The sequence below is a fragment of the Oncorhynchus kisutch genome, linkage group LG7 (assembly GCF_002021735.2).
Source record: "Oncorhynchus kisutch isolate 150728-3 linkage group LG7, Okis_V2, whole genome shotgun sequence".
Taxonomy (NCBI): domain Eukaryota; kingdom Metazoa; phylum Chordata; class Actinopteri; order Salmoniformes; family Salmonidae; genus Oncorhynchus; species Oncorhynchus kisutch.
In genome coordinates, this window is record NC_034180.2 from 10,171,420 (window position 1) to 10,182,200 (window position 10,781).

A 10,781-nucleotide genomic window follows, 5' to 3' on the forward strand; every position below is an offset into this window, starting at 1 on the left:
TTCTGGTGTTTGTAAAAATAAAAGTTTTGAAAATAACATCAAATATTCATCATCAAGACTGTTTGTGTTCAATAAATACCTGTGTGAAAAGTTTTGTTATAGAGTTTGACTTTACTTTCACTTTCTGGTACCTTATCTTCTCTCTGCAGAGATGTGCGGGGAGGTCTGAAGCCAGCTAGGCACTTTCACTTTCTGGTCCCCATCTCTCTCTCTCACACGCACACACACACACACACACACACAAAGTAGATTTTTGATGCAGTGTTTATCAGCCTGGTCTCATAGAGTAGCCGTAACATAGTAAATGTACATCCGGGACACTCAAATTAGTATGATATGTTATGTTAGGTATGGTTAGATAAGACAGATGGTTAGTTAAGGCAAAAACATAGTGTGGGTAGGGTGGTTGGGTAGATGTATAACATTAATGTCTAGCAACCCAAAGGTCGTGAGTTCAAATCTCATCACCGACAATGTTTACAGTTTAGCTAATTAGCAAATGTTCAACTACTTACTACTTTTAGCTAGTTTGAAACTACTTAGCATGTTAGCTAACCCTTCCCCTAACCTTAACCCTTTTAGCTAACCCTTCCGTTAACCCTAACAGTAACCCTTTTAGCTAACCTTTCCCATAACCCCAACCTTAACCCTTTAAACTAACTCCTAAATTTAACCCTAACATTAACCCCATAATGCCATCATAGACCATGAGAAAAAAGCAGGTGGTCCTAAAAGGAACCTTGAGGAACACCAAAATGTACAGTTGATTTGTCAGAGACAAACTGATATCTTTCAGACAGATAAGATCTATACCAGGCCAGAACTTGTCCGTGTAGACCAATTTGGGTTTCCAATCTCTCCAAAAGAATGTGGTGATTGATGGTATCAAAAGCAGCACTAAGGTCTAGGAGCACGAGGACAGATGCAGAGCCTTGGTCTGACGCCATTAAAATGTGATTTACCACCTTCACGAGTGCAGTCTCAGTGCTATGATGGGGTCTAACACCAGACTGAAGTATTGTGTAAACATTGTCTGTCTTCAGGAAGGCAGTGAGTTGCTGCGCAACAGCTTATTTTTTATTTTTTTGAGGAATGGGAGATTCGATATAAGCTAATAGTTTTTTTATATTTTCTGGGTCAAGTATTGGGCTTTTGCAAGAGAGGCTTTATTACTGCCACTTTTAGTGATTTGGTACACGTCCAGTGGATAGGGAGGCATTTATTATGTTCAACATAGGAGGGCCAAGCACAGGAAGCAGCTCTTTCAGTAGTTTAGTTGGAATAGGGTCCAGTATGCAGCTTGAAGGTTTTAGAGGCCATGACTATTTTCATCAATGTGTCAAGACATATAGTATTAAAAATATTGAGTGTCTCCCTTGATCCTAGGTCCTGGCAGTATTGTGCAGACTTAGGACAACTGAGCTTTGGAGAAATACGCTGATTTAAAGAGGAGTCCATCATTTGCTTTCTAATGATCATGATCTTTTTGTCAAAGAGGTTCATGAATTTATCACTGCTTAAGTGAAAGCCATCCTCTCTTGGGGAATGCTGCTTTTTAGTTAGCTTTGCGACAGCATAAAAAAAAGTATTCTCCTCAATTAAGTTGGAAAAATAGGATGATCGAGCAGCAGTGAGGGCTCTTCGATACTGCACGGTACTGTCTTTCCAAGCTAATCGGAAGACTTCCAGTTTGGTGTAGCGCCATTTCCGTTCCATTTTTCTGGAAGCTCGCTTCAGGGCTCAGTTATTTTCTGTTTACCTGGAAGCTTGCTTCAGGGCTCGGGCATTTTCTGTTTACCTGGAAGCTTGCTTCAGGGCTCGGGCATTTTCTGTTTACCTGGAAGCTTGCTTCAGGGCTCGGGCATTTTCTGTTTACCTGGAAGCTTGCTTCAGGGCTCGGGTATTTTCTGTTTACCTGGAAGCTTGCTTCAGGGCTCGGGTATTTTCTGTTTACCTGGAAGCTTGCTTCAGGGCTCGGGCATTTTCTGTTTACCTGGAAGCTTGCTTCAGGGCTCGGGCATTTTCTGTTTACCTGGAAGCTTGCTTCAGGGCTCGGGCATTTTCTGTTTACCTGGAAGCTTGCTTCAGGGCTCGGGTATTTTCTGTTTACCTGGAAGCTTGCTTCAGGGCTCGGGTATTTTCCTTATACCAGGGAGCTGGTTTCTTAGGACAAATGTGTTTTGTTTTTATGGGTGCGACTACATCTAGGGTATTACGGAAGGTTAAATGTAGTTTCTCAGTTAGGTGGTTAACCGATTTTTGTACTCTGACGTCCTTGTGTAGGTGGAGGGTGTCTGGATGGGTATCTAGGAATCTTTGGGTTGTCTGAGAATTTATAGCACAGCTTTTGATGTTCCTTGGTTGGGGTCTGAGCAGATTATTTGTTGCGACTGCAAATGTAATAAAATGGTGGTCCGATAGTCCAGGATTATGAGGAGGGAACTCAGTGAGGAATGCTGTATATGGCCCAGGAGGCCTGTAATCAGTAGCTATAAAAAGTGATTGAGTAGGCTGCATAGATTTCATGACTAGAAGCTCAAAAGACAAAAATGCTGTCATTTTTGGGGGGGTAAATTGAAATTTGCGATCGTAAATATTAGCAACACCTCGCCTTTGAGGGGATGCCTCATTTAACATAGTAAATTCATCAGACATAAGCCATGTTTCTGTCAGGCTAATCACATCAAGATATTGATCAGTGATTAGTTCATTGACTATAACTGCCTTGGAAGTGAGGTATCTTACATTAAGTAGCCATATTTTGAGATGTGAGATATTGTCACGGGCGTCCTCCTCTTCATCTGAAGAGGAGAGGCGAGAAGGATCGGACCAAAATGCGGCGTCGTAAGTGTCCATGGTATATCTTTAATAAAGCAAGTACTGACACTGTATACAAAACAATAAACAAATGACGACCGTGAAGCTACAACATAGACAATCACCCACAAACACACAGTGACACCCAGGCTACCTAAGTATGATTCTCAATCAGAGACAACTAATGACACCTGCCTCTGATTGAGAACCATACTAGGCCGAAACATAGAAAACCCCAAATCAAAGAAAATCAAACATAGACTGCCCACCCAACTCACGCCCTGACCATACTAAATAAATACAAAACAAAGGAAATAAAGGTCAGAACGTGACAGTACCCCCCCCCAAAGGTGCGGACTCCGGCCGCAAAACCTTGACCTATAGGGGAGGGTCTGGGTGGGCGTCTGTCCGCGGTGGCGGCTCTGGCGCGGGACGCGGACCCCACTTAACCATTGTCTTTGTCCGCCTTATTGTCCGCCTCCGTGGCTTTCTAACCATGACCACCCCTCTCAATGGGGGCGGAAGCTCTGGACAGAGGGGCGGAAGCTCTGGACAGAGGGGCGGAAGCTCTGGACAGAGGGGCGGAAGCTCTGGACAGAGGGGCTCTGGCGCCTCAGACTCCGGCAGCAGCGCCGGACAGGCGGGATATTCCGGCAGCAGCGCCGGACAGGCGGGAGGCTCCGGCAGCGGCGCCGGACAGGCGGGACCACCTGCAGGGAGGAGACAGAGAGACAGCCTGGTGCGTGGGGCTGCCACAGGAACCACCAGGCTGGGGAGACCTTCAGGAGGCTTGGTGTTAGGAGGCACCTGAAGGACCGGGCTGTGGGGGAGCACTGGAGCTCTGGTGCGCAACCTTGGCACCACTTCCCCAGGCTGGACAACTACTCTAGCCCGGACCCTCCAGAGTGTAGGCACAGGTTGAACCGGGCTGTGGGTAAGCACGGGAGATCTAGTGCTTACTACACGCACCTCTCCCTTAGGCTCCACTCCCACATTCGCCCGGCACGAGCGGAGCGCAGGCAGAGGACGCACTGCACCCTCCCAGCGCCCCGGAGACACAGCACGCAGAGCCGGCGCAGGATAACCTGGACCAAAACTGCGTACCGGCAACCAGACCCGCTGAGCAGGCACCATACGCCCTGGCTCGATGCCCACACTCTCACGGCACTTTCGGGGGGCTGCCCTATAGCGCACCGGGCTATGGGCACGCACTGGCGACACCGTGCGCTTAACCGCATAACACGGTGCCTGACCAGTAATGCGCTGCTTATAATAAGCACGAGGAGTGAGCTCAGGTCTGCTACCTGGCTTACTACCACACCTCGTCTGCCCCCCCAAAAAACATTTTTGGGGCTGCCTCTCGTACCTGTCGCACTGCCGTGCTGCCTCCTCATATCGCCGCCGCTCAGCTTTCGCTGCCTCCAGCTCTGCTTTGGGGCGGCGATATTCCCCAGCCTGTGCCCAGGGTCCTTTCCCGTCTAGAATCTCCTCCCATGTCCAGGAGTCCTGTGATGCTGGCCGCTGTTTTTGCTGTTGCTGTCGTCGCTGCTGTTTACCACGCCGCTTGGTCCTTGGTTGGTGGGTGATTCTGTCACGGGCGTCCTCCTCTTCATCTGAAGAGGAGAGGCGAGAAGGATCGGACCAAAATGCGGCGTCGTAAGTGTCCATGGTAAATCTTTAATAAAGCAAGTACTGACACTGTATACAAAACAATAAACAAATGACGACCGTGAAGCTACAACATAGACAATCACCCACAAACACACAGTGACACCCAGGCTACCTAAGTATGATTCTCAATCAGAGACAACTAATGACACCTGCCTCTGATTGAGAACCATACTAGGCCGAAACATAGAAAACCCCAAATCATAGAAAATCAAACATAGACTGCCCACCCAACTCACGCCCTGACCATACTAAATAAATACAAAACAAAGGAAATAAAGGTCAGAACGTGACAGATATCACGATCTCTTTCAATAATGACAGGAATAGAGGAGGTCTTTATTCCAGTGAGCTTGCTAGAGGGAACACCGCCATGTTTAGAAAAAAAGTACTTAGAACCAAGACTATTTATGCACAATAAATACATTTGTGAAAAGTTATTGTTTTAGAGTTTCAGTTTATGGACACCTAGGGTTCATCAGTAGGAATTTACTTAATTTATTGGAATTGATTGGGGTGTCTCTAAATAGCAAAATTCCCAATACAGTACAACGTTTGTAGTGTGTGGAATTAGTAGCTAGGGTATCATATTATTATATTGCTCTATCATGAGGATGGTGTTCCCCAAATAAAGGTTTATGTGGGATTTCGTGCTGTTAACACTGTTTGACAAATAATGCAGAACAGACAATTAGGCATACTCGGAACTGAGTACCGTGTCGAGGTTGTCGACCGTCGCACAAGTGCACTAATTACAATCACAAAATCATAAACCCCACCCATTTCAAAAATGTCTCTTAATAAAATGTGATTTTAAACCTAACCCTAACCTTAACCCTGACTTAACCGCACTGCTAACCTTATGCCTAACTCGTGTTACCCCAGACACTTGTTGATGACAGTTTTGATCTAATAGGAAATAAACTTACCAAATTTATATTTGTGTTACCATTCATTTGAATGACTTTTAAAACACTACTGTATAAACACAGTTCAAGATAAACTTGAGTTTTCAAAGAAATTAGGGTTGGAGATGTGGTGGTTGCCACTGTTGTTTTATTAGCAATTGTTACTAACAGTCATGTGACCTCTTCATCTCTTTCCCTTTCACGCTCAGGCAAACACACACGTACTGTACACACACACGCAGGTCAAGGTCTCGGCACGTATTTGTGCCATATTATCATGCCGATGCATTAAACTGTTGTGAATCACTCCCAATAACCAGGTTTTTATTGCTGCTCTGTTCCTGATGTAGGATGTTGTTGGAGAGCTCTAACTCTATGACTGTTGTCTATCTGATGGCACTGGTACCAGGAGTCATGACAGTTCACGTAAACCACCTGACAAATACGTTCATCCTGGCTATAATCCAGACAGGGGAACATTGGGTAAATGTGAATCAACTTTGAATTTGGGTCTCTAGGGACTTCCCTCTGGCTTCTGCAGCTTTTGGACCTCCCCTACAGAGATTGTATAAATACAGCTCAAGATGAAGGAGGAAAATACACAGTTGAGGAGTTTTCTTCACAAAACCTCTGCAAAATGGCAACAGCAAATGTACAACGGCCAATGGTAAGGCTCTTAGGTGTTTTTTCGATACAATATTGTAGTTTTCTTCATGCAATAGTACTTCCACAATATGATATCATAGATGTTAAAGCTGTTAAAGCTGTAGTTGTTGGTAACATAGTATTGATTAGATTTTTTTTGTTTTAAAGAGATAGTGTATGTATTGGTCATCAATGTTGAAAATGTGAAGGGCATTTTTTGTGTGCCCAAAAGTAAAATGTGTGTGAGGGAGTAATATTTTATCATTGACATTATTGTTTAGCATTGTATACACTATGTTTATCTGCACGACTGACTGTAACAGAAACTGAAAGCAGGCATAGTGCAGTGCATGAAATACACAAATCTGCGGCACACATTTGCAAAAGTGTTGTTTATTGATGTTGTGTGTCAGAAAATAATAAAGAGGATTAACAACCTTGACTTTCTTGACGATATAGCCTATATTTATGCCACATCTCTCTCCACTCGCACACCCTCTCTATCTTTCTCTACCTCCCTCCTCTCTCTATCTCTCTCTCTCTGTCCCAGGCCTTACCTGTTAGACTCTGGCATTGCCTCAGTGGAGACCCTCCGATCCCTGTTCGGTACGATCCAACATTCCTGAACGCAACTCACGCCTCTCTGCTGGCTGTCAATGACCCTGAATTGACCCGAGCCTCCCATTTCACTGTCACCGTGCTCAACGGATCAGATGGCAAAAGAGTCCCATTGGTCCTCAAGAGCACAGACACCATCGGCAAACTTCAGAAGAGTTTCCTACAGAAGCAGCCTGATCTGACGGGAAGCCTGAACCTCGCCTACAACGGCAAGCCCGTCCAGGGGCACCAAAGCCTGGGAGAGCTGGGGGTGAAGGATGGGGCTACTTTCATCACCTTTCAGAGGTGTCATGGAGGGTAGACGTGGAGCAATAGATGTGGAGGAGGGCTTTTCCCATTCATCTATCCCTTGGTATGAAATAATATACAAAAATATATGTTAATGCATTTGTGATATGTCAAGAATATTGGCATTAGCCATATCAGGTCTTCTTTTTGCACAACATAGTAGATTCTTTATTGATTAGAATACAAACCAAAATGATGTTGTAGCCTACTGAGGGATAATTCACAGTGAATAATGTCAAACCATTTCTGTCCTTTCTTTATGTTAAAGTAACTGTCCAGTGTTTCCATACTTCTATGAAATATGACCTATCATTACTTACAATATGAGTGAAATAGTTTTCCTTCCAAAAAATAGTAATGAAGTATGTTAAAAAGCAGTTTTTCTGTGTTGGAATGGTGTGGGCGTACACCAACAACAAAATGGAGTTGGCGTACACTGATCATTAAAATAGTTAATGCGAGTAGATCCCTGATTGGCCAGCTCATCCTCCTCCTCCTCAAACCTGAGGTGGGGTTTTTAAAGGGTTTTTCTCTCCAATTTCTGCTTTGGCCACAAATACAAGTATAGGATAAAACAAAAACATTATCTGGATATGAATTCAGAGAATATGAACTTTTAAATGTGTGATTTTCACTGGGCATTTACTTTAACTCCAGCAGGCACAGCCAGAAGAGGACCACCCCTCAGAGCCTGGTTCCGTTCTAGGTTTCTTCCTGTCTCTCTATGGAGTTTTTCCTAGCCACCGTGCTTCTACATCTGCATTGCTTCCTGTTTGGGGTTTTAGGCTGGGTTTCTGTATAACCACTTTGTGACATTGTGCTGATTTAAAAAGGGCTTTATAAATACATTTGATTGATTGACTGATTTAACTGTCTTGCTTTGCTCTTGCCTGGTACTAGCTAATGAAGTGAACTATAAGCCAATCAATGTGACCAATCAATGTGAGTTAGTTCACCCCGTTAAATGTACCGTTTGTGAGGTTTTATTGGTAATTTTGATATGCCATTGGTGTTTAACAGTAGGTTACTACTGTATCTGAAATAGCTTAGTACAAATTTCTTACTTTATTGTAACAAAAAATATTTTTGCACTTTCATGATGTTTTCAACGACAACCAAAAAGGCTATCCAATCAGAAGGATGACAAACAAAATAAATAATGTTTAAACATATTTGTATTTCATTTATTTGCATATATGGGCATTGTATTCACCCTTCATTAAATAAAAACTTAAATATTTCAAGTATATGCCATCTGTGTTTGATGATATTTTCATGAGAATACATTGGCCAATAACTACTTCAGAAGATAAATTAACCACACTTGTTGCCACATCGACTTGAGCTAGCATAGGAATTGCACAAATCTAATGATCTGTTGATACTCACTCGTTTGGTTGTAACCTGTTCCAGTAGCAGTAGAAGGACAATCTACGTGGAAATAACCTGACAAAGAAGATGGTGCTGGCTATACTCCAGAAAATGGCTTGGCCAAAAGTACCAAAAAGAAAGTGTGGCGTGCCTTAATGGACATGTAGGGGATTCCCTTTGGCTTAGATTTCCCCCTGCAGATTACAGGTAAACAATAAATCCTTATCTTCAAAAGGAACAGAACGAGAAACATATTTTTGAGAAGAGTAGTTTTCAGATACTGGCTCCACCAGTAATAATGACAAATGCACTCCAATGGCCAAAGGTTAAGGTGCTGGGATTTAACATTTGAGATGATACTGTCTGCAGTTTGGCTCCATGCAGCACAGGCGAAGCCTACTTCTGCAACTCCTTTCATAGATTTTGAAACTGAACGTTAATGTGGATTTTCACACCATTGTTTGACAAATAATGCAGCACAGAGACATTTAAGCCTACTTAGTATTGAGTCGCGGTTTCGACTAGTGTTACCCCAGACACTTCTCGATAACAGTTTTGATCGAATAGGAATACGCTTAGCAATTACATTAGTGTTGACTTATAAAACACTAACGTCTAGACATGGTTCAACCTAAACTTTCAAAGAAATAAGAGCTGGAAATGCAGCTGTTTTCACTGTTGTTTTATTATTGTTACTGGAAGTCATGTGACCTCTTCATCACTTTCACTTTCTCAGGCACGCACACACACACACACACACACACACACGCACACACGCGCACACACACACGCACGCACACAGTCAAGGTCCTTGCACGTAGGTGCTTCACATTATCATACTGATGTATTGAACTGTTGCATATCACTCCCAATAATCCTTCTCAACAGTTCTGCATTGTTTTGGAGGTTTGGATTTCATTTAATTTCTTAACTCACAACAACTTGGCAGTAATGTTTCTCTTGATGATCTGTTCCTGGTTCAGGTTGTTGCCAGACCGTTACTAATTTATGGTTGTTGCCTATCTGATGGGACTAATTCCAGGACTCCGGACAGTCCTTGTGGAAACCACCTAACAAATGGGATCATGCTGGCTACATTCTAGGTCGGGGAATGGTGGCAAAACAGGCAAAAAAAACATTGAAAATTGGGACCCAGAGTCTTCCCCTGGCTTCAGCAACTTTTGGACCTCCCTCAGAGATTCACAGTATAAGTAACAGCCACACACAAGCACAGCCACACACACTCAAAGGTTTAGGAGTACTCTTCACAAACCCACAGCAAAATGGCAACGGCACAGCTGCAATCGTTAATGGTTAAGCATTTTTTTATACACTATTATCTGTAGTTTTCTACACTATTATCTGTAGTTTTCTACATGCACCAGTACTACATGCACCACAGAAGCTGTCATGGTTGGTAACTTGGTATTGTTGACGTGTTTTGATCATCAATTATTGAAAAAAATGTTGTGCCTAAAATACATTTGCAAAAGTAAAATGTGTGGAGGGAGTATCTATTATCATTCACAGTTATTTAGTACGCTATCAACTCCATTGATAAATGACTGACTTCAACAGAAAATTGAACTAAAGTGCATTAGAAGAAAGAAACAAATCTTCAGCACATTCCATTTTTTATCTCACACAATTTTTTTAACATAGCAAAAGATATGTTTAATGATGCAGTGTTTCCCAAAAGGGATGATGAGGGTTAACTGACTTGATAAAGCATCTCTCTCTCTCTCTCTCTCTCTCTCTCTCTCTCTCTCTCTCTCTCTCTCTCTCTCTCTCTCTCTCTCTCTCTCTCTTCCTCATTCCTGTCCTTCTCTTTATTTCTCTCTGTCCCAGGCCTTCCCTTTTAGACTCCATGATTGTCCCAGAGAAGACCCTCCGATCCCGGTTCCGTACGATTCAACGTTCCCGAACACATCTCACACTTCTCTGCAGGTTGTCAAAGACATTGAACTCACCCGAGCCTCTGATTTAACTGTCACCGTGCTCAACGGCTCAGATGGAAAAAGCGTCCCATTGGTCCTCAAGAGGACAGACAACCATCGGCAAACTTCAGAGGAGTTTCTTACTGAAGCGGCATTTTTTTTTTATGATTTAAAAAGTATATATATTTCACCTTTATTTAACCAGTTCGGCCAGTTGAGAACAAGTTCTCATTTACAACTGCGACCTGGCCAAGTTAAAGCAAAACAGTGAGACAAAAACAACAACACGGAGGTACACATGGAATAAACAAACGTACAGTCAATAACACAATAGAAAAATCTATGTTCAGTGTGCGCAAATGTAGTAAGATTAGGGAGGAAAGGCAATAAATAGGCCATAGTGGCGAAATAATTACAATTTAGCATTAGCACTGGAGTGATAGATGTGCAGATGATGATTTACAAGTAGAGATACTGGGGTGCAAAAGAGCAACGACAACAAAAAATACATGGGGGTGGTAGTTGGGTG

General features: G+C 43.1%; 1 protein-coding gene across 2 annotated transcripts; it reads left to right on the forward strand.

Moving 5' to 3' along the window:
• The first annotated feature begins 5,930 nt into the window (after nt 1-5,930).
• LOC109894172 (uncharacterized) lies at nt 5,931-8,191 on the forward strand. 2 transcript variants are annotated; one of them, XM_020487443.2, is made up of 3 exons: nt 5,931-6,060; nt 6,589-7,008; nt 7,213-8,191. In XM_020487443.2, the coding sequence occupies exons 1-2, from the start codon at nt 6,031-6,033 to the stop codon at nt 6,955-6,957; spliced, it is 399 nt and encodes a 132-aa protein (XP_020343032.1). In that variant the 5' UTR covers nt 5,931-6,030; the 3' UTR covers nt 6,958-7,008; nt 7,213-8,191. The 2 variants fall into 2 exon arrangements, with proteins under 2 accessions (XP_020343032.1, XP_020343031.1); XM_020487442.2 differs by having other exon boundaries at nt 7,602-8,191.
• The last annotated feature ends 2,590 nt before the right edge of the window (nt 8,192-10,781 follow it).

What these genes read in the sequence shown, in the direction of transcription:
- LOC109894172 (XM_020487443.2), top strand. Translation starts at nt 6,031, where the DNA reads ATGGCAACAGCAAATGTACAACGGCCAATG. An exon ending in CAAATGTACAACGGCCAATG is followed by an intron (nt 6,061 to 6,588) that starts GTAAGGCTCTTA and finishes TCTCTGTCCCAG; the next exon opens with GCCTTACCTGTTAGACTCTG.